The sequence below is a fragment of the Bombyx mandarina genome, chromosome 20, assembly GCF_030267445.1.
Source record: "Bombyx mandarina strain Sakado chromosome 20, ASM3026744v2".
In the NCBI taxonomy this organism is placed as follows: Eukaryota; Metazoa; Arthropoda; class Insecta; order Lepidoptera; family Bombycidae; genus Bombyx; species Bombyx mandarina.
In genome coordinates, this window is record NC_143226.1 from 434,513 (window position 1) to 455,793 (window position 21,281).

Below are 21,281 nucleotides of genomic sequence, written 5' to 3' on the forward strand. Positions count from 1 at the left end.
ATTAGTGAGGTACACCTTAGCATGATGGCTACATCATGTGATGTACACATGATTTTGAACAACGGATAGGGCTGTTTAGAAAGAAACACACCTAGTACATAATTTAAGTACTTTTATTATTTGAACAGTATAATATGGAACTAAAACTAAGCTTAAATTAAAATACCAGACAGCAGTGTAACAATTATTCCTACATTAGATTTTTCCAGGGATTTTGTTTAATTATCGTCATATTAGCTGTTTGAAATTTAAACTAGTAACATAATTATTTATACCGGAATATTAGTAATAGTGATGTAGTTTTCTTTTCTTCTTCAGATTGCCATTTTAATTTATTGGTAACGTGACACCACCGACGGCTGTCACCAGTCACTACACTACACTGTATAGTAAAAAGAAAGCGAGAAAAATAGGTATTAAATCAGAAGTCATACCTAATTTCACCAGTTAAGTATTAAAACAATGTGGTCTAGTTTGTTTTTTTGTTCAATTTTCTATACATTTGTGCGTTATTAATCCGACAAAATAAAAGTTAAGTAAGTTAATTGCATATTTAGCAATGCAGAGGTTTCTGGCAAGATACCATTTACGTATGACAGATGGCGTGCTAGTATTCCTAACAAATGATAAACAATTAATGTTCTAATCGCATTTAATTCAAAATTTTGCGAGTCACACCAAAATGTAGCCAGAATAAGCCACTTATCTACTATTCACATCAAAATTAATTATAACTTTCATGTATTTAGTTACATATAAAACGAGATCTGGATTTTAAAAAAAACGAATTATTGTAAAAGTAATCTTATTTTAAAGAGATTAGGATCATTAGTGATCCTTAAACATTAACTTACAAGAAATTGTCATGAACATAACAACGTATTCCCAAAAAATTACTACGAAACTGTATTCTATCACAGAACTGTAAATATAAAGTAAAATATTTAAAACAATAGTAATTATGTTAATCCGATATTTAATCCAATTCAAGTTTACGGAACGATCCGGCGGTTGAATGAATGTCTTGTGTCAAATCATTTTTTTCTAGTGCATACAAATCGATGCACATGTCATCCAAGGCCAGTAGCTCCTCTCTTTGCTTCAATAAATTACGTTTCAGTTCTTCAATCATATCTTTTAGTGGGACTGTACCGCCATATTCTTTTGGCAAAATGGCAGGGTCAACGTATTTTGTTAGGTCACTACTCGTACGATGGAACTGTAAACAAACAATTAGAATAGCAGGAAATAAAAAGCAGGCATCCCCTATATTAATAGTAATTTGAAAAAATGACATATTTTTTATCTTGAAAGTCGTTCGCTTCAAAGCTCTTTAATATAAAAAATAGACCGTCAGCGCTTCTTAAATAGATACGATAAACATAAGAAGTGCTTTACGCTAATCTATTTTCCCAAACTTATTCAAGTCGTTCCCACGAACTTATTAAAGGCAGTAAATATAGATTGAGAAATTCAGTTTTGTCTAATATATACTTCTTTGTATTATTATTACAAACATAAGAAAATTCTTAGGTCATTTTTTCTAAATTATCTAGTGTTATTACATGTTGGGACGTAAGCTGCGCAGACCTATTTTTACGTATGAAATGGCAATTTCTGCTGTAAGCCATTCATTGTGTGACAAATAAGAAAAAAATGCTGCTATTTCAATGCAATTGAGACTTCCACTACTTATTTGAATAGGTCAGCGGAATTCAGGTTGTGATCTATGGTCTCATCTATGCCTAGAGAAGCCATCCGCTGTCTATCTATGCAGACAAAAGGACTGCCTATTGACATAAAATGTTAAAACAATTTGAATTAAAAATTATAACTGTAAGAACTGTAAAGTTATAACTGTAAGAACTGTAAAGTTATAACTGTAAGAACTGTAAAGTTATAACATATAACTGTTTTTTTTTTTAAGAGATTTTATGACCTGGTAACTAAGACCTTTAAGTCATGTCTTATTTTACTTTATATTCTTAATTTTATGAAAAATGATAATATGGAGTGAAATGAAATGAAGATGATTAATTTGAGACATTAATCAACTGGGATGAAATTTAATGAAATGAAATGATATGAGATGAAATATAATCGCAGTAAAATGGTGGAAGATTTTTTCAGTGGACTTTTTGGAGGAACCCGAGAAGTTACGTCCAGCAGCTTCAGTTTCATTTTCCCACATTTGTGCACTTTCACAGATATTAAACAGTTAATAAACCACCATTATTACACATTTAAACCTGAAGAAACACTAAATAGACAAAATAAAACAAATCACACAACTTCACTCCTCGCGTTCCCGCCAAAAAGTCCACATATAACTGTAAGAACTCATTAACATAGATAATACACTTAATATTTGAGACTCACTGAGTTCAGACAGTTTGAAACTTAAACTACTCATTGGCCGTTTAGGTATATGATGTTTTATAAGCTATAAAATTGTCTTACCATAACACGGTCTTTCAGTTTATCACTCAACAACGAAACTGCAAATTCGAAAAATCTGACTCCATAATGCGGTATGTTCACAAAATGTGTCCTCTTGTGCCTCATCGGTGTTGAATTCTATAACAAATTAATTCCGATTATTAAATAATTTTCGTAATATTTTTTACTGGTGGTAGGAACTCTTATGAGTCGGCACGGGTAGGTACCACCACCCTGCCTATTTCTGCCGTGAAGCAGTAATGCGTTTCGGTTTTAAGGGTGGGGCAGCCAATGTAGCCTTAGAACTTATAGTTTTAGGTGCGTGCCGCATTTACGTTGTAGGTGTCTATGGGCTCTAGTAATCACTTAACACCAGGTGGGCTGTGAGCTTGTCCATCCATCTAGGCAAAAAAAGAAGTTAAAAGTTAACTTTAAAGTTTGTGAAGAAAAAAATTTGTTAAGTGTACCGTAATATTTGTATTCAATTAATCATGAATGTTTATACAGAAAAGAGGTCTAGTCAAAGATTAGCATAATAAATAAACCTTTATTTTTTATTTTTTAATGCGCTTATTCTTTTTTTTCTGTATAAGTCTTCATGTGCATGATTACATATATAACTATGCTGTAGTGACTATTCCTATAGCGATTTTTAACGATAATAGGTACTCAAGGATGATTGCATGGCGGTTTTTTTTTCTAATTTAGTTTGAAATTATTTTTGTGCATTTTTAAAAAGTGATAAAAAAAATTTATGGCGTTTCTAAACTTTCGGTACAAAAACACATTATGTTCAACATACCTGAATGCAATTAAGCATTATCCTGACATCGGTGAGAGACCAAAGACTAATGTGAGGCATTTGCATGCCGGCTTCGTCATTAACGTGAGTGTAGCCGAGCAGTTGGGAGCGTGGCTCGTCGAGGAGGTGTTCCACAATCATTGAGTGAACTCGGGCCATTACACAGCTGTCGTATAAATGAGGATCGAAGCGTCCTGAATGCAAAGCAGTAGTTATTAGCTCAATGGCCCAAAGAAAACTGGTCGTAGCGGTTATGACCCTGGTATCATCGGTATCTATGGACAACAGTGATGACTTTCCATTCGACGTCCACTCACATCTAATGTCAACGAATAATACCATCTGATTCCCAGTACAGTACAACCCGTCGATTACAACGAAAAATTCGACGTAGGAATTAGCAAATAAACACAACACACTGAGTTTCTCGCCGGATTTTCTCAGTAAGTGGCGGTTACGATTCGGTGGTAGATTCTGCGAAGCACTGCTCTTGCTAGGGCCAGTGTTAGAAACTCACTCAGGTTGAGACAGTGAGCTCAACTACCAGCCATTGCTAAGCTCGAAACACCCCTTAGACTACCAGCGAATAGGTAGGGGGAAAATAATCATCCGTGACTACGAAAATTATAAAGTGAAAAGAATTAAACCGTGAAAGCAGTTTTAATTGACGACATGAGTGGATGAAGGGGTTAAGTACCATTTTTAATATTTTTGAGTTTTTACATTGAATTAAGGTGTTATGTAAACCATATTAGACCTTAAAACTCCGAGAATAAAGGCTATTTTTAGAAATTGCGTTTGAAGAAGGAGCTATGTACGAAAAGTACAGGTAACAAACTTTTTTTGCCTGCTTTCTCAAAATTAACAAATTGTATCATATCCCCTTCCTCATTTTAAAGGTAGTAGGACCCCTTGTGAGTCCGCGCGGGTAGGTACCACCACCCTGCCTATTTCTGCCGTGAAGCAGTAATGCGTTTCGGCTTGAAGGGTGGGGCAACCGTTGTAACTATACTGAGACCTTAGAACTTATATCTCAAGGTGGGTGGCGCATTTACATTGTAGATGTTTATAGGCTCCAGTAACCACTTGACACCAGGTGGGCTGTCAGCTCCTTCACCCATCTAAGCACTAAAAAAATAAAATAAAAGAATTAGGCTCGGTAACTCCATTCCCGTCGTTCATATCTTTGGCCAGCCCATATCGTGGGCTTCGAAGGCTAAGCTAAGTAGGGATCACCCTCGATATTAGGATGATATTCGGACCCCACATTAAGTCAGTACGCGACCGAGCAGCGTTCTTACTCGGTCGACTCTACCCCAATGATTTGGAAGCGAAGTAAATTGCCCCTTAATAGCAAGGTGACACACACTTCAATTATCCCTCCGACTCATGAGAAACGAATGCTCTATTGAACACCTACCCATACAGGACAGAACCACTCTTCTCCCCTCAGCGTCTCTCTTCGGCAATGGCACTAGATACCCGGCGTCTATAACTGCAGCTATCTTCGGGTCAAGAGGATCCAGTTTCTGGAACCATTGTGGGTACATTTGTCGTATGGTCAGGTACCGTTCCAGCATCGAGCAGGCCTGGGGTATTGAGTATTTCTTTGTACGCAGGAAACGCAACAAGAATGGTGCATCTGAAGAACGAAATACATTTTTGGATATAAAAAAAAACCATAATACTTATGGGTTCACGATTCCTTTTTTAATACGCTTTTACTACTACCACTCGGTAGGCAGCGGCTTGGCTCTGCCCCTGGCATTGCTGAAGTCCATGGGTGACGGTAACCACTCACCATCAGGTGGGCCGTATGCTCGTCTGACTACAGGGGCATTAAAAAAAATTAGCTTCAGACGTATGTATGTTAGTATTTAACGGAATCTTTGAACATGATTTTGACCCCCTTCAAAACGTCGGATTAACTCGAAATTTGGTATACTTATTAAGGACCGATGTAAATTAAATAAAAAAAAATTGAATAAATTGAAATTCAACTAAAAAATGAAAAATAAATAATAGTTTAAAAAAACTAACAAAATACGCTTTTATAGAAAATCCAACTCAAAAATAGAAAATAAATTTTAATAAATTTGAATTAAAAATAGTGTAAGAAAAAAATATTTTATTGTAAAAAAAGCCTGGGGTGCTTTTCAGGATATTATCAAAATAACCCTTCTAAACATATCTGGTCATAAAATATTTAGTTTTTTTAAACTATTATTTATTTTTCTTTTTTAGTTTAATAGGACACGAAGTTAAAAACTATTATTAATGTCAAAACTGTTTCTGAATCTTGTAAAATATTAGTGCGTGATGTGTAAAATTACTGTATGTATTGAAATGGTCCGTGTGCAGTCACATAGTGTAACGAGTCTAAAATAATAAAATAGTAGAATGCCATTTCTTTTTTTGCTACGATTGACGAACGAGCTCACGGCCCACCTGGTCTTAAATGGCCAGCGGAGCCTACAAATATCAACCGCGTTAATGCCGCCACCAACCTTGAAACATGAGTTCTGAGTGTCCATTTTTAAAGCAATGGCTGCTTCACCCTTCAAACCGAAATGCAATCCTACTTCACGACAGAAATAGGCAAGTTATAACTAGTCAGGTCATAAGTATTGTCACACAGTAAAAACTTTTCTTTTAGAATACTGGCCACAAAAAAGTTTATTGGATTCGAATTTCGAATTGTTGATGAAAATAAAAATGTATACTTTTATAATTTTACTCATTTTTAAATATGGAGTGGACGCTTAAAGAAGACCGTGTTGCAGTTATTGCGTTGCATCGTTGCGGTTACGCGCCAATTCAAATTTTTAACATACTGAAAAATTTGAATATAACCAAAAGATTCGTTTATCGTACCATAAAACGATACAATGAAGACTCTAGTGTAGATGACAGGTCAAGAAGTGGTCGCCCTCGGTCTGTTAGGATTCCAGCAGTGATAAAAGCTGTGAAGGCGCGAATTCAAAGAAATCCCAAACGTAAGCAGAAACTGTTGGCCGTTCAGATGGGGTTAAGCAGAACCACGATGAATAGGGTGTTAAATGAAGACTTAGGGCTTCGGGCATATCGAAGAAAAACAGGACATCGTTTGAATACTCGTCTAATGGACCTGAGACTGAAGAGATGCCACGCTTTGTTGAAGCGGTACGCGGGAAAGAAATATCGGGAAATTCTTTTTTCGGATGAAAATTTTTTTACCGTAGAAGAGAGCTACAAGAAACAAAATGATAAGGTGTACGCACACAGTAGTGAAGAAGCGAGCAACCGTATTCCGCGTGTCCATCGAGGTCATTGTCCATCCTCGCTCATGGTATGGTTGGGAGTTTCTTATTGGGGCTTAACAGAGGTACATTTTTGTGAGAAAGGTGTAAAAACGAATGCAGTTGTGTATCAAAATACAATCCTGACGAACCTTGTGGAACCTGTTTCTCATACCATGTTCAATAACAGGCACTGGGTATTCCAACAAGATTCGGCGCCAGCTCATAGAGCGAAGAGCACACAAGACTGGCTGGCGGCGCGTGAAATCGACTTCATCCGGCACGAAGAGTGGCCCTCCTCCAGTCCAGATTTGAGTCCGTTAGATTACAAGATATGGCAACACTTGGAGGAAAAGGCGTGCTCAAAGCCTCATCCCAATTTGGAATCACTCAAGACATCCTTGATTAAGGCAGCCGCCGATATTGACATGGACCTCGTTCGTGCTGCGATAGACGACTGGCCGCGCAGATTGAAGGCCTGTATTCAAAACCACGGAGGTCATTTTGAATAAACTTTAGTGTCATAAGAATCTATGTTTTGTTAAGTTCATTTTGGTATATGAATGGTTACATAATGAATAAACTTGTTTCAATTATTTTACATTAAACATGTGACAGAATTTATGACCTGACTAGGTATGTACGTACGTACATACACGCACGCGCTTACAAGATGTCCACCAATAATAATGTGTACCACCAATAATAATGCGTACCACCAATAATAATGATGAGAGGCTTCAGGAAGGCTTGAGGAAAATTCAGTTTGATAAGATGTGCTCTTTTTTTAGACTTTTTTAACGGACATTATTACAGACACAATTATTACAATTTTTAAAGGTTACTATTTTCGCCAATTTTTTTTAATTGTTATTCGACACAATATTCAAATGTCGACAGAAAAATCTTAATTGTCCGCGACCACAAAAATTGTAAATTATTTAACAGAAACGTCGGAAATAGAAATAATGAAAATCAAAAATGAGATTAGATCATAAAAGTACAATCAGCTATTAAAATATGTTCCTAATCTATATATATAAAAATGAAACCCGTTTTCCGTTGTCACGACATAACATGAAAACGGCTTGACCGATTTGGCTTTTTTTTTTTTTGTAGTTTTCTAATACTCTGTACAAGGTTCTTACGGAAACAAATATTAAGAAAATCTCTCAGAAATATTGAAAAATATACATTTAATTTTGCATATTTATTTGTGAACTATTCCACGCGGACGAAGTCGTGGGCAAAAGCTAGTAATAGATATTTGATATGTTTTATCTCCTTTAATACTATCTTCAAACAGTTCCACATTTAAAATGGATTAATTCGCCAACTATAAAATCGGTGAAAATCGAAACTATTTTGAATTAGAGAAGGCCAATGTTAAATAATCCATTGAAATTCACTGTGCGCATGTATTGAATATAAACATTTTACCATACCATTCGCTGTTTCGAATCATAATTAGGTACCTTAGCCGTATCTTGGGTCTGTTTTCATCTATACTGCACATTCTATTCGTGATTCTAACGAAATAAGTAATAACACCTATTCCACATCCAAAACGTGATTCAAATGTAAAGTCGGATGTTTTTAGCGCTTTTGTCTTCGCAGGTATAAAAATTGTGCGCCAATACGGTAGATAGAGTTGTCGGGTCTTATAATAAACTTAGTTTTTTTTCATACAGTAAGAAATTCCTGCTGTCAAATTTAGTTAACAATAATTAAGCTTGCTATTTACCAAATAAAACGATAATATCAGATTTAATTGGTATGTTTCTCAGCTGTCTCATTCATTAGTCTGAGTTACACCCAAACCTTAAAAATTTCAATATCTTAATACCTAATCTTTCATTTGCATATTCATTTGGTTTAAAACAAGTTGTCGAATTAGTTTAATAGTGAATAGTACCTAAAAGGTAGGTGTCTCTTATTAAAATCATCATAATAATAAATAAAAAGTATGTATTAATAGGTATTTGCTGCTGTTAATGCTGGTGAGGTTATGTTCGTTCGAAAGTATTGTAGGTATTTAGCGCTTTTGGGTATTAAATCGCAACACGATTTTAATTGGACAGTATATAATCAAACCAAACGTAATTATTTTCCCATTACAGCCATTTTTATAATGATAATTTTCTAATGAGATAATTTTAGTGTATTTGAAAGTGACATTCAAATAATATTAATGTCTAATAATACCTAAGAAATAATAATAAAAATGCAGTGTTATAGCTATGCCGATGCAACCAAGTTAGTTAGGTATATTTAAAATAAACTAATTATTTTATGATTTCCTATTTTCGATTCGATTTTTGGATGTGTTATATTAAGGTTGAAAATATATTGCAATTAAATTTTAATTCACTTATAATAAATTCCATGGCCGACTAGCCGACTTTTCGTCTGAAGCGCTGCATTTCACATCCATTTTCATAACAGGCAACCGCTTTCATTTGGCCTTGGCGCCCGAAAACACTAATCACGCTACCAAAATTAACAACAAACCCACCTTCACGGCATTTTTTAATCGCAGGATGCTTCTCAATAAAATGTCTCATTTGATTCAAAGCTTCTTCTCTCAAGATCGGATCTTCTCTAAGTTCGATCCTGGCTTTTTCCCGAAGCTCAGGCGGCAGTTCACCGGTCTCTCGTTCCTTCACTTCCAGAATGTGTACGCGTTCATCATCAGTCAGCCGCGGTGATTCGATGATGTCTGGCTTTGGTTCGTGCTCCCTTCGGCAATCTTCGGGTTGGAGGACTGAAGTGGCCATTTTTATTCTGGAATGAAATATGAATAAGTCTGTTATTGATTTACGATGATTTTTCATCCTTCTGATGTTATTTTATTAATTATTAAACCGTTTTTTCTTTACTTTTTTCACCTTTGAAAATGAGTTTAGATAATTTTTAATAAAAAAAACTAGCTTTTGCCCACGACCTCATCCGCGTGGAATAATTACTTTAGCATAACGCTAAATTTTACCTGCCTCTTCATTTACATAGAAAGTGAAAATATTTTTGAATAATAGAATGTTAAGGAGTTATTTAAGGTACCTACCAAAATCACGCTTTTTAAGCGACTTCAAAAGGGGAAGTTATCAATTAGACCATAATTTTTTACCTATGTATGTTCACCGATTTCTCGAGAATGCTTGAACCGATTCTGATAATTCTTTTTTTTTTGTTCGAAAGGGTAGACTTTCCGAATGATCTTGTTGACATCAAGATCTGTTGATGGGATCTTGGAGGAAAACCCGCAAAATTATAATTTGCGTAATTACTGGTGGTAGGACCTCTTGTGAGTCCGCACTGGTAGGTACCACCGCCCCGCCTATTTCTGCCGTGAAGCAGTAATGCGTTTCGGTTTGAAGGGTGGGGCAGCCGTTGTGACTATACTGAGACCTTAGAACTATATCTCAAGGTGTGTGGCGCATTTACGTTGTAGATGTCTATGGGCTCCAGTAACCACTTAACATCAGGTGGGCTGTGAGCTCGTCCACACAGCTAAGCAAAAAAAAAAAACCCAGAAAAATCTATAATTGTCAAAGACTATCTTGAAGTGATTTGGGTGTTTTAATGTTGTAATGAATAAGGTATTTATTTGGATAGGGATTAATATCATCTTTATAAAAACACCTTCACAAGAAATGCTTTTTTTTAGAACAAATTTGTTTAACATAAAAAACGTTATAGTGAGCCAACCTTAATATATAGACATATGCTGTCACGGTTTTTTTTTTTAGATCTTTTAGAGGGGAACAATTCTCTCATACATTATTAATTACTTTATTATTATTAATTACTTTACTAACTAAACTTTAACCGTTTCCGCAGCGCACGCAGTGGAAGCTTTCAAAAGAATAAAAAAACGCCGATTTTGCAACATTCTTCATTGGTGCTCCGCTTGCCTTAGCGTGATGTTATATAGCAATCCTCGATAAATGGGCTATCTAACACTGAAATAATTTTTCAAATCGTTCCTGAGATTAGCGCGTTGCTTAGTTTGCCAATTTCAAAGTAATACATAAATTATTATAAATTAACTGAAAATTATTCGGTTTCGCAAGTGCCAATTTCAAATCGATGTTGCGATGGCAACATTGTACGGATCGAAACACGATTTTCCAATATTGCTAAATCACTGACGAAATTAAGTTATTTGTTAATATTAAGAAAATATCATCAAGGTCTTTTGAGAATAAGGAGTCGTAGATGTCAACTCAAGCCGTAGTTCGTTCAATATTTGCTGAGTAAATTTACATACTCGTATATAGGTAGGTACGTACCAAACGTAGGTATTTAGAAGTCCTGCATACCATATGTAAAATATGTGTATAATGTGTATCCTATATTGATTTTACTGGCGGTGACGTTTTGAGGTTACAGGTTGGTAAAGAAGAAGTCTTCACGCCCTGCTACGCAATGCCTCCATTAAATTTGAGAAATGAATGCTCATCTCTCAAATTTAAAGAGGGCGTAGGTATACACAACGGTTCCAAAACGTGGTGCTTCACAAGGGATCTTTTTAGGAAACTTAGTGTCGCGCAGCGAGCTATGTAGAGGGCTATGCTTGGTATTTCTCTACGAGACCGAATCAGAAATGAGGAGATCCGTAGAAGAACCAAAGTTGCTGACATAGCCCGTAGGATTATCAAGCTGAAATGGGAGTGGGCAGGCCAAATAGAGCGAAAGTCGGACGGCCGATGTGGTAGAAAGATCCTTAAGTTGAGACCGCGTACTGGCAAGCGCATTGTGGGACGACCATCTACCAGATGGGCCGACGACATAGTCAGAATCGCTGGGTCACGTTGGATGCAGGTGGCAACGGACCGGCCGCACTGGACATCAATTGGAGAGGCCTATGTTCAGTGTAGTGGACAGTGAACAAGCTAATGATGATGATAGGTATCCACAAGATTAAACCGTAAAATTAGTTTTAATTATTTTCATTATATACTAAATATAAAATATCTTTCATAAGTACATCTAAATAGATTTAATAAATGTACATGTGAATCTTTGGAAAGAACATTAGTAATTTGTTGAAAGTGTGTGATTCACAAAAAAGAAATGGGAAAGCTTGAGAAGACATACCTACATTTGGATTTAAATCGTTATTCAGTTTGCGGTGCCTATCGAATTTTACTCAAAATTTACTACCATATTATTCTTAATGTGTATTATTTTATTTTCTTAAAGACTCTTAAATTCAGTTTCTTGTTTAATTCACTCGTTACTCAGAGCGTTTTTATCCAGAAGTTTATATATTTTCGATTCGATATATAAATATAAATTAAATAACATTATTATGTCGGGACTTTGTAGTAAAACCTCTTCGAATACGTCACACTTTATATAAGATTCACGAACGTGACCTTCGAACTCGTTCGAAAAACTTTCACTTGCCTACTTTCCAATTCGGTCGATTAAACTTGCATCCAGTAGGTCGAACATAAATTTAAATTAGCAGGTTTATATTAAATATTATGGATCGTTTGAGGTGGTTTTTTTATTAGCCCTATTAGAAAAAATAGCTTTGAATAATAACGATTGAATCCCCGTAGTGTTAAGATGAATTTTAGCTATCGTTTTAGCTATTTTAGCTAATTTTAGCTATTGTTTGCGTACACTGTCTTAATCTAGAAAGAACGGAGAAGGAAACAAAACCCCTACATGTACATGTTTTAATTTCATTTCCGTAGACCAAATAAAGCATAGGGAAATAATGAAATTGCCGATTTTAAAAATCCGGGGAGATTTAATATTTAAAACCTTTTTTCAAGACAATTTACCACGGCCGCTTCTTATTTATTAACACAAAGTATCAACGTAAACGGTACATAATAATTCATTGAAGTACCTACGTAATCATTAACTTGTCTTGTTAATTCTGGATATAGCAATGGCTCCCCACATGTTCACAGCCTAAAAACCATAGCGTGTTACAAGTATGTCAGGTTGAGGACTGATTATTAAATAGACATACCATAACGAAACCTTTTAAGTTGCACACAATTCGCGCACTGAGGATTTAAAAAATCTGAACATCTATATATTAATACGTGAAGCAAAAACTTTGTATCCGTTTTTACGAAAATTGCGCGGACGGAGGAGTATGAAATTTTCCACACTTATAGATAATATAGAGAAGAAGTGCACAATGGTAATATTTTTTTAAAATAATGCATAAAAGATACATTAAATCAATAAAGAAAACATTACACACACTACATACCATGTATTTGACGCACACACGCATGCATACTATTTACTGTCAAACTTTTGTTCTTGACGTCTGTTGTCAAATTGAGAATAGAATATGGTTTGTAAAATACAATCATAATAGTGTATAAACTTACAATTCCAATTAATTATAGTATATTTCGACTACTGCTCTCCTACTGGACCTCTAGTTCTCATTATAAAGCTAAGAAATAGTTTAAAAAAAGTTTGTGATCAAAATATCCCGAAAACAGGTCAAACAGAAAAGTATCGATGCAATTGAGTAGAAACATTACCTAATCGTTTGTTTCAGTATTATGAACAAGTACATTTTGCGTAATCCATTAGCTAGGTAATGTTTGTAATCTATACATGAAGTCGTTTTAGTGCTAAATAACTGCTATTATTCTGAAGCTACCTAGTACCTATATTATTTCCGTGTAACAGGTCTAAAAATTTGTCTTTAGGCCTAATGAACCAATAAGGGAACCATATCTTTGTAACTTGGTAGGAATCCAATTTTTTTAAATATTAAACCATGCATTAAAATTGTTACTACATATTTGCCGAATTTTGAATTGCTTATATGTAAGACCTTAACGGAAACATTTTTCAACACAGAACATACGCGTTCTTAACGCTGTTGTCCTTAACTTACATACATATTTTTATTCTTATGGCAGGAAAACTTACAAACTAAATATCCGCTGTAAGGCTACTAATAACGAACTTACTGTATTGTACTACGTATGTATATTGTTTTTAAAATGGTCAAGGAACATTATCAACCATAAAGGGAGCGTATTAAAACATAAACAATGTACTATTCATACGTTGAAGTACTAGGAAAACATAGAACGTAAAAGATTTATTTGCGCCGCTTATGTACGTGTTGATACGTTCCTTTTGACGTGCGTTATCTACGTCAATTGCGTTTCAATTAGAATGTTTGGATTGTGATTTTGTCTTCAAACTTACGTGGGAAGTTACGATTTTTTATTTTGAAATCTGCTCGGAAATTTTACTCTTGCCATCCAGTCTCTACAGTCAATCATTTAATCATGCGGATGAGTTTTGTAATGCGGGATTGATTGCCTACCTACGTAGCTTGTAACATTTTAGCTTTGATAGCTCGCCGTTACACTAAGAGTACGTATTTTTAGGACTTGAAAATCCAAATGTAGATACCTTATGATAAGTAGATAATCAATGTTGTAAGAAATATAACTTATGTTAATAAACATGCATACAATAAAATAATGTTGTTGTAATTTATTGTAAATATTGTCCTTTTAGGGCACTAAGTCGCTAAAGCATTTTACTTATCAATTTTAAAACAATACACCGAAATTAATACCCGAATCCAGAGATTATAGCGAACGGACCATAGCCTGCTACTCTAATTACATTTTATTAATACTGCAAAATTAAAATTGCAAAATAAATAAACACGAAAGGTAATTAATTACTTATAACAAACAAAAGCGTGTCGTGAAAGTTCCGGTGGTAGAATAACTGGCACAGTTGACTGATAGTTTTAACTGTATCTCGTGCAACGAGGCTTCATAATGGCGCGACGGTAACCAGTTGTTTCTTAATTAACAACAGCAAAAAAAAAAAACGCTTTTGCCTTTTTATCGGCAAACGGAAATCTTGACAGTTGACTTCGATACTCTCCACGTAGAATTCAAACAAGGAGGACCAACATAAATAATAAAACGAGTTATTATTTTGTCGATGGTTGGTATGTTTCAATTAATTGAACTGCAAAAATCCCACCGATTTCTGTCGAGAAACAATCATGAAGAATAAAGGGTATAACAGCCCTTTAATACTTATACGCAGTAGAGACATGAGGACTGGTGGATAGATGATGTGAAAAATAGTCTCCTACCTCTAATTATCGCGTATTACAAATCCATTTAAAGTCTACAGAATCGACATGTGAAAAACAATCCTTCGGGTTTTAGTTATTCTACAACTTTATTAAATATCTACATATCTGAAAGTGGCATCGAGGTTTTAATAGTAATAAACTAACAAGAAGCTGCGATTTTTCGAACATTTTTTTATAACTGTTGTAACAATTGTACATACAATCCGTTAACAATTAGTTACACTGACTTATATTTGCGAAACACACATTAAGGACTTGCATGGCTATTACGTAAATGAAACTTCACCGAGTAACCGAGATCGCTGGGTCTGATCACAGACCTGCCATATTGCAATTGCAACACTGCAAACTTTCTAGAACATCTTGGTTCCGTGTATCCGTTATAGACGAAGCCTAATATCGCTAGTCTTTTCTCCGCAGAGTGAATACTACAAAATTCGCTTGTGAAATCCCTGTGTTTTGCTCTAAATGAGCGCAATGAACACGATCTTTAACATGAGGTCGAAATCTGAACAAAATTGATTTGCTGTTCATTACAGTTATAATTATGTAATCTGACGCACAGCACTGGTGCCATACGTTATGACTCGAAAGGTGTAGGATCCAGTGATGGATTTAGGCTTGACGCCGCCCTATATCCTGTTTATCGGAACCAATTTTATTAATTTTGATCCAATATTTTTATTTTAGATTTAAAATAACTTTACCTATTATTTTTTTTAAATTCATCCAACCTAAAATGAGTTCAGATTAAGTTCAGACAAAGGAGACTGTCTTTACTTTTTATTTTATAAAAATATGGCATTTCAAAAAATTGGCCGCCCTTCAAATCGTGGCTGCCTAGGCCCGGACCTCATGAGCCTATCTATACGTAAATCCATCACTGGTAGGCTCCCATTTCGATGTCATTAGGACGTTGACCTCATGTCAGGAAACATGCAGCGTTGTTCACGTTGTAGTGTTTATCGGCTTGGCTTGTCGCAGTGATATAGTCTAAACATACTGAGCTAATATTAATGCAATCTGCTAAAACTCCTTAACGATTTTCGCATTAAAACCACGAACTCAAAATTTAATCATACAAAATCCAATCACAAATTCACAATAGCAAAACAATTTTTATATTGGTCTCAATTTGTGTGTATTGTTATGGCATTGTGCGAGCCTTTTGTTGACATAGTTCATTAACAGAATTACGTTAACAAAATTGCGCAGTGACGCAGCTCAGGATTGAAGTTGCCAATCATTCTCGTATTGGGACACTCAATGCCAACTGATTAACGAACTTGCGCAAACAACATGGCGCATGATCAGGATTTCAAAAATAATATCGATGTTTGGACATTTTGTGTAACATACAAAGCCTCCATAGTTATTCCGGACTAGCTGACCCGGCAGACTTCGTAGTGCCTCAATCGAGAAATAAAAGACCTAAACTTTTGTATAGAATAAAATTAAAACAAACAAAAGGAATCCGTCCGACGGGGGCCATATCAAAGGAAAAACAAAATTGTTACTTTTAATTAAATTCCGAACATTTTCATATTTATCTACCTTTTAAACCTTCTCTGGACTTCCACAAATAATTCAAGACCAAAATTAGCCAAATCGGTCCAGCCGCTCTCGAGTTTTAGCGAGACTAACGAACAGCAATTCATTTTTATATATATAGATAGATAGATGTTCATCGTTTTTTTCAATATGGCAATTGGCTTCTTACGATACCATTGCCGTCAGTGTCGACTGTGTAAAAATCTTCAATTATTTCATACATACCTAAATATTCTGCTATATGGAGAATCACGTAGAGTGGGATGAGATGAAGTTCATTTATTTGAAATTGTAATCAATTGCCATGAAGTTAAATTAAACTCACCAAAAGGGTGATTTTATTGGTGAAACTTTTGAGGGGAACTTTGAAAAAAGAACCCGAGAAGCCACGACCAGTGGCTTTGTTTCATTTTTATACATTTATGCACTTTCGCATATGTTGACCGATAATTAACCCCAGTTATTACATGTTCAAATTTAAAGAAAGTTAATTAACAAAATACACAATTACACAATTAACACGATTTTTCCTCGCGTTCCAAAAATTAATCCCTAATACAATGCAAACGAAAAACTAAAAATAAATCGATAATCTACACTATCAATAGGAGTCTATAGTTTGCAATCGATTATTATGACTACAATATTTAATTTTGTAGCCCGATTACAATGTAAATAAATAACTTTGATAAAAATTACAGTCTTTGTTATGGTTAAAGACATGATTCACACTCTGTCGATGATCTTCTTTTTAAGTAGTTCTCCACTGTACGGCGTATTTGAATTTAGGTTGGATTTGATCAATCTAGCATATGAAATTGCACCATAGATATTTTTTATGACATACAAATGTATATTTTCGTGTTTTTTTTTGTGTAGAAAGACTGAAGAATATATTCTGCTAACACAACAATAAAACGCGTCTATTTTATAACACAACGGTTTTTATCGATTTAGTATTCGTCTTTCTCGCTATGGTCCTGTACTTTCAGATTCTTTGAAGCTGCGACGCCGACTATGCCATATCCACGTCTCAATCCCACGTTTTAGGAATCAACATTCGTAAATCCGAAAACTGAAGCAAAGGTATTTTCAATAAAAATACAAAAATAAATTTTTCAGGAAAAATTACAAAGAAAATGTATTTTTTATTATTATTATTATTATTTTTGTCAAATCGTGTCGTCTTCTATGTCGGACACAAGTCCCGTCCACACGTCCATAAAAATTAAAATGTTTATGAACAAATATGATGAAATTAAAAGGATTCTTTCGTCTTTGCAATTCGATTACGGCGACCAAAAAGTTACTACACAGAATCAATAAAATTATTACAACATTGTCTTCGTCTGTGGGACTAGCCATATCGGATTTCTGTCGTCATAAACATGAGTCATAGACAACTAAAAAACACGGTCAAAAAGTGAACGCAAATTACCATCAGCAAAAATAAAAAAATGTTTTCGTGTACCTACTAAAAGTGAAAGAATGATAATTTCACTTTTCAACAATAGGAACACGCATTAGTGTTTTTGATACAGTTTCTTTTTATTTTTTTACCATAGGTACTTTTACAAAATGTAGTTTTGATTGGTTTGTGAAAATTCTCAATAAAAACCTCAGATTTTGCACACTAATCGGAATTAAGCTGTACCATCCTATTAATTTATACTTAGTTGTTTATATGCGCAATTTCTGTATGATTTTTTAAGTAAACAGCACCTAAGTGAAAACGCGAGTAATATCTAGAGCATTTCTAAATGTATCTGGCAGCTTATGTTTTTTCCTGATTGAGTCCGTGTTCGCCCACCTGTTCTGGTAAAACTGAAAAAGCCACTGGGCCACCAGTAAACTTTGCTTCCTTTGCATAGTTACGAAATATCTCATTTGTTCCTTCTTTTAGCTACCATGAAACATACTTTGCGATTAGAACACGGTATATAATTTTGTAAAGTTTTTCAAGGGACTGTCCAATTTTGGAAGATCTTGGGATCATATCGCAGGATTTTTCAACCACACTTTGGATTTATTCCCTTCATGATTCATTGTGTTTATGAAAAGATACAGTAAAATTCATACGTTTTTAGAATTATGAATAGGTATAACGATTATTCGAATCTTTCGGTATCTGCGTTCCCTTTCAAACTAAGACAAAGTCAAAATAAGTTTTTTTTTTTTAAATCGTAAATTTACGTAGGTCTACGCAGTTTGATTAATAATTGATAAAACCTTTTTTTGTTTTTAAGTTATGATTATGTTATTCAATCCCCTTTCTCCTTAAAACGTAGTTTTTTTGCTTGCCTGAATAAAAATGCCCTAACATTTTCCTCTCGTATATTTTACAGGCAGTTAGGTTTAGATCACGATGGGAAAACATATTACATAGATTGATTATAATTCTAAGAATGTCACATTATGTTCTTTATACGGAACTTCAATCTGACGAATTTTGTTACATTCGATTTCTTTTCCAGAAGCTTACGATTTTTTTTAAGCAACCTCAAAGAAATGAGAAGGTTCTCGATTCGACTGTATTTTTGTTTATGCGTTACCTCAAACCTTTTTTTTTCTAAATGAACCAATTTTTATTGCTGATTAGCTGACCCGGCAGACTTCGTAGTGCCTCAATCGATAAATAAAAGACCTAAACTTTTGTATAAAATAAACTTAAAACAAACAAAAGGAATTCGTCCGACGGGGGACACATCAATGGAAAAACAAAATAGTTATTTTTATTTAATTCCGAGCATTTTTATATTTATCTACCTTTTAAACCTTCTCTGGACTTCCACAAATAATTCAAGAGCAAAATTAGCCAAATCGGTCCAGCCGTTCTCGAGTTTTAGCGAGAGTAACGAACAGCAATTCATTTTTATATATATAGATTATTATTTTATAATTGAAAGCTGTTGCTTCTCATGTGGTCCCATTTAAATTGCATCAAGACTTGATCTGTAGGTATCTTTTTTGAGTCATTTTTAATAATGGACATTTAATTGACTTTGACTAGATTGATGATATTCTAATTATATGCTGTCGGAGTCGGGTTTTTTATTTAAATTTTGTATTAGATTGAAATGCGTTGTGCTCAACTGATCCCACAATGTGTTCTACCTCTTTCAGTAGAGTTTCAAGCTCAGTGTCAACACGAAAAGCAGTAAAGTTAAAATGTTTAAAATTTTAAACCTTTCAATACAACATTTCCAAGGATTACAAGGTTTTCGTCTTTTACTTAACAACCTTTTGCGACTAATTTTAGGTCATGTCGGTCAACAACAATGTATCCTTTAATAACTCGATAGCATTGGAATGTATATTATCGGTTTTGTCGAAGGAATTAGCATGTTGCGGATAGGATATTTCTGGAATGTTCTTTTTTGTTATTTTAGTCGATGCATGGACGAGCTCCCGCATAGATTGTGGATCATCTTATATAATGAATGCTCATCATGACTGATCAGTTTGAAAAACAAGTTTTCGATAGGCCCTTTCGGAGATATTCAGGGAGATAGCAAGCGCACCACTCCTGGCCGATCCCGTGCTCGAAATGAAGCCATAAAACCCACTGAGCCACCAGGAAGCACGCTTTCCCGAAGGATACAACAGCTGTTATATTAAAGTTGAGACTGCGACATCTTGTTCATTAGCGGCCACACGTTAGTCACAACCAGATACGTGTCTATGGGCTCCGGTAGCCTCTTAACACAGTGTCGTGAGCTAGTTTACCATACGCGGTAGTAAAAATATCAATATAAATTAAGGACGACAAAAGTGTCCGAAAACAAAAAACCGTAGTAGAAAAGCAGAATTAAACATTTTTTATGGTTATTTTTTTTCAAACGGTACTTCATGTTTTCACTCGAAACACTTTTCTTTTATTTACATTTAAATTCTATCGAACGTGAACAAAACAAATCGTTTTCGCCTCGTTCCAAATTTAGTCTTACAATAAAATAATAATAATAATATCTACCTAGAGTTGAATTAAAATCCAAAGGAAAATCGAGCGTATGCGTTTCACTTAATAACACTGCTTCTTTTCACTGAACGTATTCACAAAGGAATACACAAGTTTAACAGTCTCTTAAACACCCACCGCGCCGAGTGTCGCTAGAAACACTGAGCTGTACTCAGGTTGGAAACCAGAAACGCAGTAAGCCCCTACTTGATAAACCATTATGTCGTTTCCAAATTTGGTTTACAGCTAAGCTTGTGATTTAGAAACTGAATAACGCTTATAAACTCACAACAAACAACAACAACAAAAAATCATTAGCAATTACTCCGATAAAAAATTATTTCAAATTTCGAATTTTGGTTGTGCATTACTCGTTCTCTCAAAGACAGTGCCTGGATCGACTCGTTATCGATAAAATTATACGTTGACGTAATTTCCTTCTACGTAACTAAGTACAAAAACGGTGATTAGATTAGCTTTTTAAAATTTCGAATTCGAATTCGAATTTTAATTCGAACACGAAATCTGAATTAGTGTGTCTTTGCAATAAAATCGATACAATATGTAACTAGGAAAAAAAAAAGATAATTTTTCAAACATCAAACACTGACTCTTTTAGCATGCAGTTGTTACTTACTAATATTAAGTACTAATTGTTATTCTCGGGGACAGCTACCTGCTAATCAAGATGTACTTATTTTCTAGACTTTAGAAACTATGTCCAGTATCTTTGTAGGTTTTGGGGGTCGCAAACATCATTAGTTAAATATTAAAACGACGAGATTAAATTAGATATAAAAATATTTACGACGATTTTTTTGTAAATAGCATGTATAGTAACCGGCAAACTTCTTGAGCAAATGACCTTGACTGCGCAGAACCAAATTTTAGATCACTTTGGTGGCGAGGGTGAGGCGCGACGGCAGGGGAAATCGTATCGAGCGCTTTATTGGTAGATCAGTCGAACCTTGCGTCCCACACCGCGCCCTCATTCCGCTTGCTCCCAAAAGTACGCTTGCGTACAGTGGAAAGTCTATCGTTATTAATCGTTAAGTTATTTGTTATAATTACTTGTGGACTTTGTTGCCATTGCTATTTGTTGATTGTTTGTTGATTTTTTATAAAACA

The 21,281-nt window shown here is 34.7% G+C and overlaps 1 protein-coding gene across 4 annotated transcripts; it reads right to left on the bottom strand.

The window, feature by feature from the left end:
- Positions 1–95: 95 nt before the first annotated feature.
- Positions 96–20,350, bottom strand: LOC114250714 (retinaldehyde-binding protein 1). 4 transcript variants are annotated; one of them, XM_089735673.1, is made up of 7 exons: positions 12,512–12,769; positions 12,390–12,450; positions 9,035–9,303; positions 4,662–4,883; positions 3,242–3,435; positions 2,461–2,577; positions 96–1,219 (listed from the first exon to the last, which is right to left on the bottom strand). In XM_089735673.1, the coding sequence occupies exons 2-7, from the start codon at positions 12,395–12,397 to the stop codon at positions 977–979; spliced, it is 1,053 nt and encodes a 350-aa protein (XP_089591799.1). In that variant the 5' UTR covers positions 12,398–12,450; positions 12,512–12,769; the 3' UTR covers positions 96–976. The 4 variants fall into 4 exon arrangements, with proteins under 4 accessions (XP_089591799.1, XP_028040503.2, XP_089591800.1 ...); XM_028184702.2 differs by lacking the exons at positions 12,390–12,450; positions 12,512–12,769 and adding an exon at positions 20,169–20,350; XM_089735674.1 differs by lacking the exon at positions 12,390–12,450 and having other exon boundaries at positions 12,761–12,804.
- Between the last annotated feature and the right edge of the window lie 931 nt (positions 20,351–21,281).